The 19,698-nt window shown below is 38.0% G+C and overlaps 1 protein-coding gene across 1 annotated transcript; it reads left to right on the forward strand.

Moving 5' to 3' along the window:
• Positions 1 to 5,097: 5,097 nt before the first annotated feature.
• On the forward strand, positions 5,098 to 15,693 carry LOC309507450 (endosome/lysosome-associated apoptosis and autophagy regulator family member 2-like). The gene is made up of 4 exons (XM_082181635.1): positions 5,098 to 5,284; positions 9,125 to 9,245; positions 10,265 to 10,454; positions 15,533 to 15,693. Exons 1-4 carry the CDS (start codon positions 5,120 to 5,122, stop codon positions 15,600 to 15,602), a joined length of 546 nt encoding a protein of 181 aa, XP_082037761.1. The 5' UTR covers positions 5,098 to 5,119; the 3' UTR covers positions 15,603 to 15,693.
• The last annotated feature ends 4,005 nt before the right edge of the window (positions 15,694 to 19,698 follow it).

Raw genomic sequence — 19,698 nt, forward strand, 5'->3', positions numbered from 1 at the left:
CATTATACCTGAAAATATCATCATCAATCCCATCGAATGGTCTGCTCCTCCAGCCGTCGCCACTCCTGATCCTCGACCTCCGCCGGGCTGTCCACCTGATCGTCAGTTCATCCCTAGGACACAACGGGTAGATCTCATCCACACCATTCATACCTCACTGGGCACTGGACATCCCAGGGCCAACAACACTCTCTCGCTGCTATCCGAGCGCTTCTCCATTACCTACAGCCACGGACGCCCCAGTATGATATCCGCATTGGCTCCCTCCAGAACCAGCAGCTGAATATCCTCTTTGTGTAGGGCTCCGACTTGAAGTGTAATGGGTTCACATTTCTGGTGAATACGTGGACGTGCAGTGATGAACTTGGTTATGGGTTGGATCTGGTAAACATTTGACGAGGCTTCGGTACAGGCTGGAGCTGGCGACAGAGGGTTCCCGAGATGAAATTTCCTGCTGACCCGGAGTCGATGAGAGCGTGAACTGAAACAGAGAATGTTTGGGTGGTTAACTGGACACAAGAAGTGAGTGGATGCATCTTTTCTTCATCAATATGGAATACACTCACCGATGTTCGTATGGGACGAATTGGGCAGTTCAACCGAACATGCCCACTGGCTCCACAATACATGCAAAGACCCCGGGTCAGCCTCCTCTGTCGCTCAGCAGCGGTAAGTTTACCAGACTCTATTATCATGGGCTCTGGTTCTGGAGGGCTGGCGGTTTCAGATGGGCGGAGGAGTGCAGTAGAGTTAGAATGGGACTGATAAGATTGTATACGGTCTGAGCACCTGATGGATTGTTGAATGAAATTTTCGAGCCCCATATTATCGTCCAATGCGGCCAGCTGCAGACGGAGTTGAGGTGTGAGACCAAGCCGGTAGGTGGTCAGTAAGGACCGCTCGTTCCATCCACTGGCTGCAGCTAGAGTGCGAAAGCGAAGGGCATATTCATGAGTAGACATCTTTCCTTGAGACAAATGATAGAGTTGCTCACCGGCTGCTATCTCTCCATCCGTTCGGCCGAATACTTCTTTGAAGTGGGAAACGAAGGCTTGTATGGAACTAATGGCTGGGCCAGCTTGCTTCCAGATCGTTTCGGCCCATTGGAGAGTTGGACCGGTGAGTAGAGATGTTATGAATGCTATTTTTGACTGGTCGGTTGGATATAAAGTGGGCTGCATGGTGAATATGAGAGAGCATTGAAGCAAAAATCCGTTGCACTCCTCCGCCCCGCCAGAGTAGGACGCTGGTCGGGCCATGGGACTGGAAGATGCGGTGATTGTGGTGGAAGAACCTGGCCAATCCGTGACAGTAACATCTTATTTCAATAAAAAGAAAATGCATTAAAATGCACGATTTTGTTTGTTATTTGATGTGATTATTAATTCAGATATTTTAAGTATTTATATATTAACTTTATATGTACTATTATGTATTCTTGATTCATAAAAATCATTGATCAATCCGGGTAGTTGTTTTATACAAAAATAAAATCTATTGATTTATTATGAACCAGTAGGTATATACACTTCCATTTAATTATCAGGGTATTGAAAGTAGTTGATTGTCATTTAAATGCTTGTAATATTTTGTGCAACCATTTGAGGCTACCTGCTTATTAAGACACTTTTTTAGGTGTTGCGTGAATTACCCTAGATTCAGGCTTTTTAATAAGGTCTAATCCATGCAAAAGAGCCTGTGTCATTGTGCAGGGTTGTGTTTCCCAAAAGCATTGTAAGACTAAATGGAGAGACAAAAAGCCAATTAGAATTATGGCCTCTTTCCCAAAAAGCATTGTAACTTGAGAAGACCTTTAAATTCACATAGATCTAAGCAGGGATTTTCAAACTTGGGTCCGGGGACCCCCATGGGGCCAAATTTTTATATATATATATATATATATATATGAATAAATAAATTGGATAAAATAAATAAAACATTGATTAAAATAAAAAATACACAAAATAAATAACAGTACAGCACACGTATATTGTAAGTAGAAAGAATGTTACAAATGTAACAAAACAAACTAAATATTTTTCACTGTTTCACATATAATATTCATTTTCACAGTATAAATTTGGTTTTTACACATGAAAATATATAGCTGCCTTTTACATATTAGTAATGAGGGGCCCTTGAGTCGCACCAGGATGATCATATTTGAGGGTCCATGGCATCTAAAAGATTGAAAACCCATCATCTAAATTAAAATATTCGTAGAGTGCTAAACGCATCGCTACAGAATCACCTGCAGGACAACCGCAAAACTACACCTAAGTTTAACAGTAGGCTACAGTTATTACTCACTCTTTTTGCTTTTTCCTTTAATGTCAGGATACTTTATTTTATGCCTTTATTTAAATCAAAAAAGTGGGATGATTTGTAACCACGTAGTTTGCACAAAAAAGAGGTGAGATTATTGTTTCAGGCAAGTGAAGGCAATTCAGAAGATGGTCCAATAAAAGAGGCTACTTTAGATAGGGGCGTAAACATATCAATGAAGAGAATATCATGTCGTTCATGAGAACAGGAGCCGAATTTCTTCTCCCGGCCAAAGCCTTTTCATCCACTTCTACAACCCACTCTTCCTCCGCCTTCCTCGAACCCAGCGCACCACAAGGTCGTGAAGCGTTGCGTTATCGCTTTAGGGAGCAAAGAGCAGACCGCTCAATTTCACTCGGCAGTAGCCTACTGGCAACACAATGGACCTCGTTCGTTAGATTTAATAGGCTACCCTTTGTCATTAGCAGGATCACTCACACACAGAGCCACAAAATTATGAATTCACTCGTTATCGCCCCCTGCTGTCTGATTTCATAACTGTACAGATTAAAGAACAGCTGTTAAACATATTGGCAGCCCATGCTTTGTTTATTGTTTCCTCCAATAAGATTACTTTTTCATTTGACACTGTTTTGTCATGTATTGTCTCCATCCCACAGCTTTGCCCTTGATTATGAAATCAGAATGGCAGAAAAAAACTAAAGTTTTTAGTTTAGGCCTAGGGCCTATTTTGATTTTTATTTAGTCCGAAATGGTTAGTAGGACTTTCAACTGAAATATAATAGAAGTATTATAATTTTCCTATTCTCTGAGGTAGTACGTATAGTTATTTACTTACTAAATTAAATCTGACTTGCCTGCATTACCGTAAGGTTGGAACACACGTATCAGTTGTGGCATCGTTCTTTCAGCCACTAACACATGCACAAGAAACGGAAGAAGCCTTGAAATAATTAAGCCATATACGCTTGAGGCTTTTAAATGCGAAGGCTACCCACAAACCTTCGTGTGCACCAGACTGCAAGCTGTAGATTCAGTGCAAAACCGACACTGCAAGTTTGTCTATGCCTCTTCCATTTGAGACAATATGACATGAGGATGTACTCAGATTATTATTTTTAATATACTTTCTTGACTAAACAGTGTTTAATAGTCTACCCAATCATTCAAAATGATCCAGCTCTTATGTCTTAGGCTATATGTCCTCTTGTACCCCTTGAAACGATGATAACGACTTCAACGAACATTCACACCCGTTAATAAAGTTAATATTAGTCTAATTAAAGTTAATTGTCAAACAAATATTTTCCTCGGCCAACGTCATTTATAAACATTTTGGGGCTTAATCTGCATGAAACATAGACATTCTCATGTCTTTGCTTTCTTGTAGCTAAATTATTTTCCATTAAAATCTGTCCCAATTCTCTTTGTACACGGAGTGAACTGTTATTTTGTAATATTTTTTGTTAGATTTTTAGGCTAATTGTTGAAACAGTTATACCATGTTTTATTTTACTTTCTTTAAAAAAAAAAAAAAACGTAGCCTATTATAATATTTAATAAATGTTTGTTTTATTGCATTTAGTTTTCATTTATGTTTTATTTAGTTTTATTTATTTATCTTTTTTAAAATTAAATATCAAATTTCAAAATATTAATTTATATAAAATATTAAGCCTATAAATATCAAAATATTAATTTATCGTCTTATAGGCCTAGGCCTTTTAAGTAGTGGCTGACGCATATGGCCTGTAGACTGGGTACAGTTGAGACACTTTTTGCGTTTTGATTTTTCACACAAAAAATAGATACTGAAAAGAAGTGAATTTCCACATGGCATGCCACATGACATTTCATTAGCTTGTAGACAAAGATATTATCAATCAATAATACCCACAAGTAGTTTATATTTTCCACAATTACCTAATAAAAATAAGGTGCTTTTTGTCTCAACCTTGTCTCAACTGTACCCATATGTGGTACAGTTGAGACAGTGCATGGTACAGTTGAGACACCCATTTTTAATGATGTAAAGATAACTTACCATTCATTGTAAATATAAAAAATAAAGACAAATAAAGAAAATAACAATTGGGCAACATTTTTGTTTATTCAACCATTTATATTCATTCATTTTATTTAAATTAGCACTGGTTAAAATTTATAAAGCAGGAACAAGATATTAAACAATATTTATTAATAATACACAGTTTAAATATCACAAATATCAAATTTTATTTTCATTTGCGTCCTATGCTGGCTAATTACGACCTTTAACCTGTTATCATAACACTGAACAATTAAACAGTGTGTTTCCTAATAGAGCTCTATCGGGGGTACAGTTGGTACACGTGTGTCTCAACTATACCCCGCTGGCCACCTCGCACATTTCTCTAGATTTTGCAATTACCTTGCATGACACAATACCATGAAATATGCCAGTTTTTAGGGCACAGAATAAAGTTTGTGGTGATACCAGTTATGTTTAACAGTCATATAGGGATAATAAGCTATTCATTGTGGAGAGTGCATGGTGAAGTGAACGTCCTACTTTAGAAAAAAAACTTTACCCGATATTTTCGGATCGGAGATGCGTCCACTGTTCAAATTTCCCACAAACAAAGAGGACACTAATACGCATGTGCACAGCAAAAATCACAACTTGTGCTTGCTGCGAACGCAAGTTATTAAAGGTGTCTCAACTGTACCTATGTCTCAACTGTACCCAGTCTACCCTAAACATTTTGAATTAGTCTACTTTTATACATTAATATGACTGTTGAACACATATCATCGACTGGGAGGGTTTTCTAATAGGAAATTATTTGATTTGATGGGACGGTCCCATCATTCCGTTCAGCAAACGATGGAGTGCACGAGGAAAAACAGCGTTCACCACCGAAGGCGTTTTAAACTGAGTTGTACAGCATGGATATGTTGTGTTTTCATCCTGAGCGCGTGCACGGGGTCTTCCGCTCAACAGCGTCAGTGTATAGAGGTGAGAGACCATTCTACTCATGTTTTTGCGATACTTACCGGCGTACATTGCGTTTTATCCATTTGTCCAGTTCATGTATCTGTTTTTGCACGTCTGTGGGTTTTTTAAAGCATTCGTGGTTGTTTGGCATACATTTATTTGTACTTTTGGGATCAGTCTCTTTACTGATAGCCTATGTGCAGCAAGATGTTGTATTATCACACCTTGTTATAACCAAAGTAACAGGTGCATCAGATACACACAGATTGAATGGCCGTAGTCAATGAGAATTAGGCTGTTTTGTTTACATATGTATGAAAAAGGAAAAAATAGGTTAAGAAACATTTAAATGTTCACTGGTAGTAGTTTAATTCAATTTCATCTTTATCATGGAAAAGTCACACTGACAGGCAGAGCCTTAAATAATGTCTTTAGAAGTTCTTGGAATGGTTCCTCTCATAACCCGAGAGAAAGGGCTTTTGAAGTTCCTTCCTTCATATTAGATATTTGAGGCATTTTTAGATCTCTCAGCGAAGCTTTTTTGATATATTGGAGCTTTAAGTTGAATCTTCACTGTTGGTTTCTCATTAACCCATAGCCATATCCAAATCTATATCCATGTGTATGTTGGTGTTACAAATCAACAACTTATTTGTGTGACTCTTTTGGTGTATTCTGGTCATTTTCTGCAGAGGATATATAACCCAAATGAGGACTGTTTTGTAGTCAATGTTTGGTTTATTTAATTTTTTTATAATACTTGGTTTTATTTGAAGCAGAATTTCTTAATTTGGTTTTGCTGCATATCTTTTAAAAATACAAAATGTGCATGCTTAATATTGGTTTATTTGTAATTATTGGCTCTTTGGTACCTCATAATGTAGCTATGGTGATTTTTCACTGTTTCCTGTTAGGCCTATGCCTAATTGTTGGGTTTTAATGTTGTTTGTTTTTGCAGTGGTGAACAAACTGCATTGCCATAAATGTTTACAGTCAGATTAGAGTAATTTAAGCTCTCAATCTGTTTATTCTTATGTCTTTTGTATGTTTGATAGCCTACTAATGTATGTTTACGTGAACTTTTCAGCTTAAATATTGATTTAGAAGCTGATATGCTTTTTGTCTAGGTATATTGATTGGTGTCAGATTGCTTATTTTGGGATGGGCATCCCATTTTAAATGCATCTCATCTTTGAAATAATGTGTTAGAAGAATCTAGCCAGAGTATGTGTTTTATTTCTTATGATAAAGCGTTATGCTGATGGATGAACAATGTTCCAGTGGAGTGCTAAGATGATTAGCCCTGCGTGCCCATCTCAAGAGCCTGGTGATATGATGCTAAGAATAGCTTCACTCAAACCGCTTTCACCGAGAGCTCAGCAACTCCTCTGGCCTTTGTGCATGGAAAAATGACTGTTAGATCATTGTGTCCCATAAACCAAAAGATTGACTGCAGTTCTTGTCTATGAATACGAAAAAAAAATCTATCTATCCATCTATCTATCTATCTATCTATCTATCCATCCATCTATCCATCTATCCATCTATCCATCTATCCATCTAGTAGTACTACTAGTACTAACCGGCTTGTAGTAGTACTACTACTAGTACTAACCGGCTTGTAGTAGTACTACTAGTACTAACCGGCTTGTACTACTAGTACTAACCGGCTTGTACTACTAGTACTAAACCGGCTTGTACTACTACTACTACTAGTACTAACCGGCTTGTACTACTACTACTAGTACTAACCGGCTTGTACTACTACTACTACTACTACTACTACTACTAGTACTAACCGGCTTGTACTACTAGTACTAAACCGGCTTGTACTACTACTACTAGTACTAACCGGCTTGTACTACTACTACTACTACTACTACTACTACTACTACTACTACTACTACTAGTACTAACCGGCTTGTACTACTACTACTACTACTACTACTACTAGTAGTACTAACCGGCTTGTACTACTACTACTAGTACTAACCGGCTTGTACTACTACTACTAGTACTAACCGGCTTGTACTAACCGGCTTGTACTACTACTACTACTAGTACTAACCGGCTTGTAGTAGTACTACTAGTACTAACCGGCTTGTACTAACCGGCTTGTGCTACTAGTACTAAACCGGCTTGTACTACTACTACTAGTACTAACCGGCTTGGAATTATTGGAATTAGCCTATATCTGCGCAAATTTCTTCACAAAACACGATGTCCAAATCTGTTAAAGGGACACTTCACCCATTAGCATTTAGCTTTGTATTGTTAGAAACCCAGTCATATATTATAATGATCATGGATTTTTCCTTTATTTTTGCCTGAGATGGGAGAAATAAGGATTTTAGTGTTTTACTTCCTGCTTATTATGACGTAAAAATCGTCATTTTGCGTCACAATAAGCAGGAAGTCAAAATTCATTGAAAAGTGTATAGACTACAAACACTAGCTTATTATTATTCCAGGGGTTGGGACCCACTCACCCTACAGGCCTATTATAGATCAGTGGGTGGGACTAAACTTACAGAAACGAAAATGAAAATCCGCCATCTTTTTTGGAAGCTATGTAGCTAAGCTAACAAGCGCTTATGGAGTCAGATTTACGAGAATGGCTGGAGGAACAACTCATGATATGGAAGAAGAGGATTTTCAAAGTCTGTTGCTCGAAACAGATGTTCGTGGCTATCTATACGAGCCGCAATATAGCGCAGAGCAGCTGAGGCTGATGGAGGAACAGGAGGCGGCGGCTGCAGCCGAGGCCGGAGACCTGCCTGTCGCGTCCGAGGAGCCCGGGCGTGCTCGAGCTGCTGCGGACTGGTGGTGCCTGTGCTCTCGTTGTGCGCCTACGGACACAGAGCTAGAGTCCGTCTGCTGCCAAGAATTTCAAAGATGCCAATTTCTCCTCGAAGAAATGTCTGAGGCAGACAAGGACACGGATGTTTGCGTTGTGAACCATCCTAGTTTCGCCCCGCATATGGACAGAGGCGTCCTGGAGACATATTTCAGAATTCCGAAGATATATATATTTCAAAAATGAGATCGCCAATGAATTTCAAACTCAAGCGGTAACGTTAGCTAGCCTAGTGCTTTCTCTGATAGGCGGGTTTCGCATAGGCGGTGTTCTGGATTAGTGGGAGTGGCTTGTGGAGCTGTGCAAATGTGTTGCATTGTGGGAGTTGTGGTTTACCATACAAATGAGCCTTAAAGTTACTTTCTGTAATAACTCGGTCAAAAAGGCACCAATTTAGAAAATTTCAAAACATTTCAACTACATATATGACCCACTTTCAATGAAGATCAATGTTCCCACGGGTGAAGTGTCCCTTTAACAAACATATTGTCCCAGTTCTTTCACCAATGATATATGTCAGTTCGTTCACAAACGTCCCGGTTTGTTCAGAAACGAGAAGTCGCAGCTTGTCCAGTTCATTCAGCAACAAGATATTGTCCCAGTTTGTTCATGAAAGTGATATGTTGCAGTTTTGTCATGAAAAATATTTTTCTCTTATGTTGTTTGAGTTTAATTCAGTCTGTGTGATCAAATACTTGTTCTGGAAGTCATTGGATATTGTAGATGTGATGAGAATTTGTTCAAACCCTTTCAATTTCTTTTCTTAAAATATTAATTCACGAATTAAACGCCAGTGATGCTGATTTGTGGAAAGGAAAGGGTGCAGCCACATTAGACTCAGGACAGAGGACTCATGTTACGACCTGTTTTAATATCCTCTGCATTGAGTCCACACAATACTCAAGCGTCCATGTGCTTTACTCTTTTACAGTCTAACTTCACACATCCACAAACACAAGCATTGTCAAGATCCTTGTTAAATTTAGACGTGTTGTTTTTCACAGACGGACTACTACTTTCAGTACACGGAGTGTAACAGCACCGGGTCTAGATGGAGGGTGGCCATCCCTCTGAATCCAGGAGAGTGTACAGGACTGCCAGACCCTGTGAAGGGCACCGACTGCAGTAAGTTCACATAGTCTGTTAGTCAGAGAGGAAGTTTAATTTATGGGAGGGTTTTGACTGAGATGGGTCTTTGGGAAATGGACATTTTGTGTTTATTTGGATGTTCATACTTGAATGTGTAAACACTAATGTGATTCAATGCATTTTGAATGGCATGAGTGTGTGCGTTTAAACCGTTTTTGTCACCCCTTATCAGCCCAGAGGAATTTCCTCTTAGATAGAATGTCCATTGGCCCGGAATAATGATTCCCCAAACTTTACAAAGTCCTAGGCCAATGTATTCAGTTTTAGTCGTGTAGTTTGGAAGAACGCAGCAAAAGGCATTCTGAAATCAAAATGGACCCCTTTTACTTTATTAATAAATATAATCAATAAAAACTGTCACAATTTTCAATGACACAAACAATTAAAAAAATGCATCTCGCCCACTACTTTATTTCTTGCTGAATATTCTTTCTCAATTGGAAATGCATCGGATTATGGAAATTAAAAGCTTGGGTTTAATGTTGTCTGTAACAGATTTTGTATTAAATGAAAGGTAATTTATTGTAAATTGATAATTGCTCTGCTGTTGATATGCATCTACATGATATTAGTTAATTTTCCAGAGTAAAATTTGTTTGTTTAAAATAGCCAAAGAAGGTGGCATGGTGGTAAATTTATTTATTTTTGTTAATTTCTTTTCTTATTTTTTCTTTATTTTTGTTTGTTTGTTTAACATAGCCAAAGATGCTGGCATCGTAAAAAAAAAAAGAAGCAAACTTTGTTTCAATAGCCAAAGAATCTCCCACGGATGTAAAAAAACCAAGCTGATTTTATTTACTTATTTGTTTTGTTTTATATTTTATTGTTTTTATCAAATGTCTGGATATTTTTATTGGATTTTAGATCTAAATTAATTGCCATGGTACACTTGCCCTACCCAGTACTTGGATTTGGTGATCGCTCTGGTCAATTTATTTTTCCAATGACATCTCATTAAACTGTATTGTACATTTGTTTACATCCTTGTCTGTCAGCATTCTCCTGCAAGGCGGGGGAGTTTCTAGAGATGTCTGCTCAGGAGTGCATAAAGTGTGCGGCTGGCACTTACTCCCTGGGCAGCGGCCTACGTTTCGATGAGTGGGACAAAATCCCTCTTGGATTCAGCAGCCTAGCAACCTCCCCTAATGACTCACCCAACCGACAGCATGCATCCACCTGCAAGAGGTGAGTTACTTTGGGGTCTTCAAAACAATCTTTTATAAATGAATGACTTCTCCAATTTGTTTTTCTTTTCGTTGTAGTATATTTCTTATTGAAGCGGAAATTCGGAGTGGAACATATTGAAATGCTTTTTCTTTCTTTCTTTCTTTCTTTCTTTCTTTCTTTCTTTCTTTCTTTCTTTCTTTCTTTCTTTCTCTTTCTCTTTCTTTCTTTCTCTTTCTTTCTTTCTTTCTTTCTTTCTTTCTTTCTCTTTCTTTCTTTCTTTCTTTCTTTCTTTCTTTCTTTCAACAAAATACATCACACAATTTCAGATACCTTTGAAATATCACATTTATGTATAGTCCTTAAGTATAAGAATTCCATCTCTCTTGTAAATAAAAAGGACCATGGAGCAAACAGACACAGAACAAGGTTAATTCTAAGTTAAAGAAATAATAAAAAGGAGATACAGTGGGGAGAACAAGTATTTGATACACTGCCTATTTTGCAGGTTTTCCCACTTACAAAGCATGTAGAAGTCAAATTTTTATCATAGGTACTCTTCAATTTTGAACAAAAATCCTGAAAATCACATTGTTTGATTTAAGTAATTAATTTGCATTTTATTGCATGACATAAGTATTTGATCCATCAGAAAAGCAGAACTTAATATTTGGTACAGAAACCTTTGTTTGCAATTACAGAGATCATACGTTTCCTGTCGTTCTTGACCAGGTTTGCACACACTGCAGCAGGGATTTTAGCCCACTCCTTCATACAGACCTTCTCCAGATCCTTCAGGTTTCGGGGCTGTCGCTGGGCAATACGGACTTTCAGCTTCCTCCAAAGATTTTCTATTGGGTTCAGGTCTGGAGACTGGCTAGGCCACTCCAGGACCTTGAGATGCTTCTTACGGAGCCACTCCTTAGTTGCCCTGGCTGTGTGTTTTCGGGTCGTTGTCATGCTGGAAGACCCAGCCACGACCCATCTTCAATGCTCTTACTGAGGGAAGGAGGTTGTTGGCCAAGATCTCGCGATACATGGCCCCATCCATCCTCCCCTCAATACGGTGCAGTCGTCCCTTCCCCTTTGCAGAAAAGCATCCCCAAAGAATGATGTTTCCACCTCCATGCTTCACGGTTGGGATGGTGTTCTTGGGGTTGTACTCATCCTTCTTCTTCCTCCAAACACGGCGAGTGGAGTTCGTACCAAAAAGCTCTATTTTTGTCTCATCAGACCACATGACCTTCTCCCATTCCTCCTCTGGATCATCCAGGTGGTCATTGGCAAACTTCAGACGGGCCTGGACATGCTCTGGCTTGAGCAGGGGGACCTTGTGTGCGCTGCAGGATTTTAATCCATGACGGCGTAGTGTGTTACTAATGGTTTTCTTTGAGACTGTGGTCCCAGCTCTCTTCAGGTCATTGACCAGGTGCTGCCGTGTAGTTCTGGGGCTCGTTCTTCGTACGTCGCTAACTCAGTTAGCTGGATTTGATTGTTGACGATTTGGCATGATCTTGGATTGTTTGGTTCTTCGACGCTCATCCTGGACTTGCTGTTATAGCAACAGGTGCGCAAACTTGAACCTGCTCGGGAGCAGGCTTATTTCATGTAAACAGGATTAGACTGCGGCTTCATAAGCGGAGCTGATATGGGAAGTCCATGGGGAAGTCCAGCGCAGCACGATAGCGCACTTTCTGAGATGTATATTTTTTTTCGTGACTCGTGAGATTGTCGTTTACATGATAAAATTGTTGGAAACGCACATTTATTTTCGACTTGTCGGAGTCTGGCTTTAACTACAGCACAAACTGTTAGCATTGGCCTAAGATTATTTGCGAGTGGCTCTTTCCTTTACACTATTGGAGATGCGGAGAACTTGATGTTAAGTGCTGTCTGTCGTGTCATTCGGAGTTTACCTGGCGCTTTTAGGTTTAAAAAACAGTTTTAGGTTTTTTTGTGGCATTTCCAAGCCACTTAAGACCCAATGTTGTAAAGCAGTTTTTTTTAAAGCAGTTTTTTTTTTTTTTTTTTTGGCTATCATAATTTTTTATGAAGATCATGCCATCATGACCATGCCGATTACAGTATATGTCACTCAGGCTTCACTAACGTGATTGGTACCATAGACTATAGGCTACCATAGACTGCCATCAAGGCCTCAATGAAGGGGATTATGTGAACAGAAAGGGGGTTCACAATGTAAATGTGCAGCCCAGTTACTATTGGGATTCTTAATATTCCAGATTAATAATATTATATCAAATTTAAAAAAGGCAGTTGACTAAAATCTTCCATATCACAAATGTGAAAGCAAAATGGCCAGGAACTATGCATGACTTAAGAATTTTCAGAAATTCACATTTATGCACATTATTTGAAAGTGGTAAGGAAAGTTCCACAATTAAATATCAAGCTCACTGTATTACATACACTTATGCTGATCCTAACAGAACTGCATTTCTTCATAGGTGATTATGACATGTTCCTGCCTGCAGACAGGTGTTTTATGACCCCATTCCCTGACCCAAACCAGTTACAATGCAGCTCTAGCCAGGACAAGGGCACACAATGAAATGAACTTTGGCTAACTAAAGGGAAGATTTCAGTGTCTGATAAGTCTGAGGGTTGCACACCTGACAGGGCCTGTGACATTGTTGCATGTGCCATATTACACAACATTGCAAAAAAAAAAAAAATCTTTTCATTAAATGTTTAATAAAAGACAAATATGCTTAGTTCCTTGAGTTTTATTTCAATTGTTCTTTGTAAAGAAAAGCCAGTGGTCAAGTGCCTGCAACAAGAGATATTAGACACATGCCTCATGCAACAAATAAAAAGGAAAAGTTGGCTATACACTGCCCACCTGTAGGCCTATGTCTCCTCTGTCTGTGCAGACTCTTCTGTAGGCCTTTCTGTAGATGTGGAATCCTGCAACTTATATTGCAGCCATAAAGCATACAAGTATAAATTAAGTAAAGTTCTTTATGCACTTGCAGGTAGGCTAGTTCCTCCATGACAGTTATCTGAGAGGGTTTATTCACTGTCCAATACAATGGAAACAAATGGACATTACTAAGTCTTATACTTTCTTTCCTTTGGAAAGTTAGAAAATGTCCACTTACTGCACATATTTCAGCCACCACTTTCTTGGGAACAGATACAAGTGTTGGTGTATTATGTAAAAGTGCACAAAAGAGGAAAACACAATGTCATTACAATGAACTACACTCGGGAAAAATATTTTTACATTAACATAAGTTTATCAGTTTTCACTTTCACAAGTCAAAGCAATTCATCATTACTCAAGACTTAACAGTTGAAATGACTATACAGCCTTAATTTAATGCAGCAAAAATTATTTTACAGTGTAGGCTACTAAGATCTTTTCTTTCTTTTTTCTCAGCCTTTTTCTTGGTTGCGTTTATAAACAGACAACCATTTATTTAACAGTGTCTTTTATAAAAGAGACTATAATATAATTAATAATTACCATTATGTAGAATATTTTTGTACTTCACTTTTGTTTGTTCCCATGTTCTATTGTGGTGACTGACATTACAATGAACAAAGTAATTATGCAATTATTAAAATACAAAAATATAGGCTAATAAGTGATAAAAACACTTTTAACGGATTTAAATTGTCTGCTACTTTTTGCCAGCCCTCTCTCCTGGCTTTTGCAGACTTTGAGGTGTTCCCTGGCGTTTTGATTAAACATTAAAATTCCGAATAAACTTCGACTATTAGTTCTTGCTCTGCTGAGGAGAAAAACTGAGCGCGCTCTTTGGCCACGCTGAGCAGCCAATAGCAGCGTTGCTGATCAATGTTTCTACTATCGATACATATCCCCTTTTCAACCAGCGCATGAACGCGCAATTATCTCAGATAACTCAATCCAGCGATACTAATCATATCCGGCAAGTGTGTTCGAAGAACCGAGTTAGCCAGATCATGATTAGCACGATGATATCATCTTGGATGTGTCATTTGATCTCGGATGTAATAAGCAACGTACGAAGAACGAGCCCCTGGGCTGATCCCTCACCTTCCTCATGATCACTGATGCCCCACGAGGTGAGATCTTGCATGGTGCCCCAGACCGAGGGAGATTGACCGTCATCTTGAACTTCTTCCATTTTCTAATAAATGCGCCAACAGTTGTTGCCTTCTCACCAAGCTGCTTGCCTATTGTCCTGTAGCCCATCCCAGCCTTGTGCAGGTCTACAATTTTATCCCTGATGTCCTTGCACAGCTCTCTGGTCTTGGCCATTGTTGAGAGGTTGGAGTCTGTATGATTGAGTGTGTGGACAGGTGTCTTTTATACAGGTAACGAGTTCAAACAGGTGCAGTTAATACAGGTAATGAGTGGAGAGCAGGAGGCTCTCTTTTTCTCTTTTCTTAAAGAAAAACTAACAGGTCTGTGAGAGCCGGAATTCTTACTGGTTATGTCATGCAATAAAATGCAAATTAATTATTTAAATCATACAATGTGATTTTCTGGATTTTTGTTTTAGATTCCGTCTCTCACAGTTGAAAAGTACCTATGATAAAAATTACAGACCTCTACATGCTGTGTAAGTGGGAAAACCTGCAAAATCGGCAGTGTGTCAAATACTTGTTCTTCCCACTGTATACCATTTTTGCTTTCTATATTTGGTGTTTAAAAGGTATTGAGAAGAATTCATTATCTTCATTGGTGGAACACTAAAATTGGTGGAACACTAAATAGAGTAATACTAAAATCCTAATGCACATACATAATGTAGAATGTGCATATCATTTTCAGTTGTACTCATAGCTAGTCAGATGTATCCAAAATGACTGTTCCCAATCAAAGTTCTCATTTTTTGGTTCTCATCAAAGCACTTGATTTTTGCCCCTTTATTTGTATCCCTTTATTTTATTTATTTGATATTAAATCAGAACACGTTCAGATTAAAGCATGCACTAAGACCTATTCGTGCAGGCATGCACACACTTCCAGAGAGATGAAACAATTCAAGTATTAAACAATCTTTTTTTTTTAAATGTATCCTGTTATGCATATCAAGACTATAGTCACCATAGTGTGTGTGCCTTGTGTATTTGTATGCTTTTAGTGCAAAGTGGGTTGCTCAGGGCTCGTATCTGGAGTCCAACAGGGATGAGTGTACTGTGTCTCTGATGTGAAAATCCCAGTAACTGAGCAGATTGTGAAATACTCAGACCGGCCCGTCTGGCACCAACAACCATGCCACGCTCAAAATTGCTTAAATCACCTTTCTTTCCCATTCTGACATTCAGTTTGGAGTTCAGGAGATTGTCTTGACCAGGACCACACCCCTAAATGCATTGAAGCAACTGCCATGTGATTGGTTGATTAGATAATTGCATTAATGAGAAATTGAACAGGTGTTCCTAATAATCCTTTAGGTGAGTGTATATGCAATATACACAAAGCAGAATTTTCAGCATCATTACTCCAGTCTTCAGTGTCACATGATCTTTCAGAAAGCATTCTAAAATCCTGATTTGTTGCTCAAGACATATTTATTATTAATATTATCAATATACATATTTTGTTAAAACTGTATTGAATTGTTTAATAATTTTTGGATGAATAGAAAGTTTAAAAGAACTGAATGTATTTGAAATGGAATCAATTTAATGTATCCTTGCTGAATAAGTGTGAATTTCTAAATAAAAAGTTTGTTATTGTACATACAGTAGTAATTTTCAGTTTGCAATTGTTTATCATTGCTCAAAAACACTCAGTGCCCAAATAAGTCATCTTTACTGTATTCAAGTAATATCTATATGAAATCTTTCTCATATGATCAGGTTAACCTGAATTCTGGCACTAATATCCTGTACTGGAGAACTACTGGAGTCACTCTCGGCTCTAAAGCAGTCAAACCAATTCTCCTGAAGAACATACAGATAGAAGGTGAGGGTGCGCTTCCTAGGAGTGCATGTTTTTCCATTTTAATAAAAAAAATGCTCCTCATTGAAAGATTATGACGTAATTTTTCTTTCTCAGGTGTGGCGTACACCTCAGAGTGTTTTCCATGTAAGCCTGGGACTTTCAGTCGCACCCCAGGCTCCTCCTCCTGTGCACCCTGTCCACGGGACACATACTCTGGCCGAGGGGCCAGCTCCTGCACAACTTGCAACACAAAAACGCACTACGCCTGTAAGTTCATACAGGCATTTAAATACCATATAGGCTGTTTTCTAAAAAATGCAGATGTGGTTGTAGTAGGACTTTAAAAAAAACACGTGTATATATATGAGTGTGTGTGTTATACACTGTATATTCAAATAATTATTATTTATTTTAATTTGTTTTTTAAATTCTTTTTTTAATTTAAATTCTGAATTTCCAAAAATCACTTTTGAATTGAACCTAAATGAATTGTAAATCGAATATGTTAGCTATCAACCCAAAGATTCACATAGCTAATGTGGACTGAGTAATAATAACCCCGCAATTAGGAAAAACTCTTAAACATAATCAGTCCAGTATAACATCTTCCTCCACACTTATGGCATCCTCAAACATGCTCTCTCTCACACATCATATTAACTTTTAATGGTTTTGCCCATTCACACTAATAAGGATAACTAGTATCCACACCAGCGGGCAATATTATGTTTATTCTAAGCGTGCATTGCAGCTTTGTTGTCTGCCGCTTTAAATGCTCGAGCTAAAAAAAAATAAAAAAAAACCTTCTGAAAGTTGTGCCAACGATATTGTTTCTCTGTGCCGTTATCATTATAGTTGTGGTTTGGACTATTCTTTTATGTCTAGAACTATATATTTATTATCTTTATAGTTATTGTCCTTGGTGTAATGTGAGATATGATTCTTCTGTAATTTTAACAGTAGAAGGTTCTGCCATGTGCAAAAGTAAACCTCCATGCTCAAAGAAAGACTACATCCAGACCTACAGTACCTGTGATAAGGATGGAAAGGTACACGTACACACACACACACAGGCGTACTGGGGTAAAAGGCGCATTTGACTCTCAACCGTTTTTGATGATGCTTTTGGGAATTTGGCTGATCCTTGCCTTGATCGCGGATAGCAATGCAAAGTTGATTGTGCGCTAATTTGATCTAATATTTAATGGGGTTTTTTTATGTAGCAAATGAGAATCGATAAAATTGACTATTTTGAGACTAAGGTCTTGTTAATGATTTTCAGTTTTGTTCAAGGTGATTAAAGGGATAGTTCACTTTGAAATAAAATTTTGGTATGTTTTAGCTTACCTCAAGGGCATCCAAGATGTAGGTGTCTTTTTTTCCGCAGTAGTTTCAATTTTGATATTTTTAGGTAAAACCGTTCCTGTCTGTCAGTCATATAATGCAGGTCGATGGTCACTGTCTCAAAGAGCATGCACAGAGTCCAAATTAAAACAATTCCCCATCGTCCAAATTAAACAATTCCCCATCGTAAGTACACATTGATGGCCCAAGACACGAAACGAGGCTCGATGGTGTTTTAAGCCCCCAATGGCTCCTTAGAGGCAGCTAACCCTACCCTCAACCTTAAACCTTCCCATCCCCTCGCTGCCTGGAAGGCACCATTGGGGGCATAAAACACCAAACACCCGAAACGAGCGGTTTGTGTGAGAAAACGAACAGTATTTATATCGTTTTTACCTCTTGAACACAGCTGCGTCCAAATGATCTGAGAGCGCGGGCGGGTATAGATATATACACTAGATGTCGCATTATATGACTGACAGACAAGAACGGTTTGACCTAAAAATATCAAAATTGAAACTACTGCGGAAAAAAAGACACCTACATCTTGGATGCCCTTGAGGTAAGCTAAAACATACCAAAATTTAATTTCAAAGTGAACTATCCCTTTAAAGCAACAGTTTTTCAATAACAGAAGAATATGTAAAAGTATGGTTTTTGGGGTAAAAGGCACCCCTGCTGTTGGGGTGAAAGGCACAATAATTAACATGATAATAAATAGCTCTTTATCATCTGAATCTAACCGTCTAACTCATGTCGGCAAATGGAAAATATCATATCAAGTTGGGTGTCCACCTTAGAGATAATCACCATTTATGATGAAGCCATCATTAAAAATATGATATTAATCATATCATATAATAAAATATAATATTTATTGTTACTACTGTAAAGCTTTATTAAATGATAGGGGTGCAACGGATCAAAAAACTCACGGTTCGGATCGTTTCTCGGATCAGAGTCACGGATCGGATAATTTTTCGGATCAGCAAAAAAAAAAAAAAGACAATACAAATAAACATAAGCCTTTTATGTTATAAGTTATTTATACTTATAAGTTTTGTCTTTTTGTTTATTAACACTTTTAAATTATTAAATTAAAATATATAAAATCAACAGCAACGGGATGTCGTAACGTGGCTCAAGCACTTTCAGCATGTGTTTAAAGCCCTCGTTTTGCACAACCGAATATGGCCTCATGTCTGCACCTATAAACACACTGATAGCGTTTGTGATGGCTTTAGCCCGGTCTGATTGTGAAACGTTGAGCAGCCTTCGTTTTCACTCATGTCAGTGAAACACCGGGGTGATGTCGCTTCAAATGCGTGGCCATAGGGATGTCCCGATACCACTTTTTCACTTCCGATATGATACCGATGCCGCAGCTTTGGCTAGTTGCCGATACCGATATCAATCCGATATTTTTTCATTTTATTCTTGAATATAGTCCACAACAACAGTTGATAATGAAAGACTGCCACCCTTTATTCAAAAGGCCTTGAGATATGTTTGGTAATTGTACCTGAATGAATTTAAAATTAATTTGCTATATTTCAGATCAATATATTTGTTTCCTTAAAATTTTAATTAACTTTATTCTCATCTGAATTATAAATAATTTATTTCTGTATAAAATAATACTACCATTAAAAACACATTTGATTTTCTATTAGTATTAGTGTTCGATTAGTGCTCTGTTTTAGGAGAAGAAATGAAAACCAATGCAATATGATGAATGTCCAAAAGATGAGATAATTTTTGCTTTTAAACAGTGTGTGTGTGATTTTGGTTGGGTGTCAGTTGTAGGTTACAGTTTGACAAGAGTTTAAAGTTTGACAAAAGCACGATTTTGTGTTTTACACAAATATAATTAGGCTAAACACTTTTTGCAGTTTTAATGATGTCCTGTACAAAATGATGGAGTATGTTTTTATGTTTCCACTGTTCGATCGCGCCTGTGCCTCTCTCTCTCTCTCTCTCTCTCTCTCTGACACACACACATACACAATCCAGCAT

Source organism: Leuciscus leuciscus (assembly GCF_965113295.1).
Source record: "Leuciscus leuciscus genome assembly, chromosome: 10".
NCBI classification, from domain to species: domain Eukaryota; kingdom Metazoa; phylum Chordata; class Actinopteri; order Cypriniformes; family Leuciscidae; genus Leuciscus; species Leuciscus leuciscus.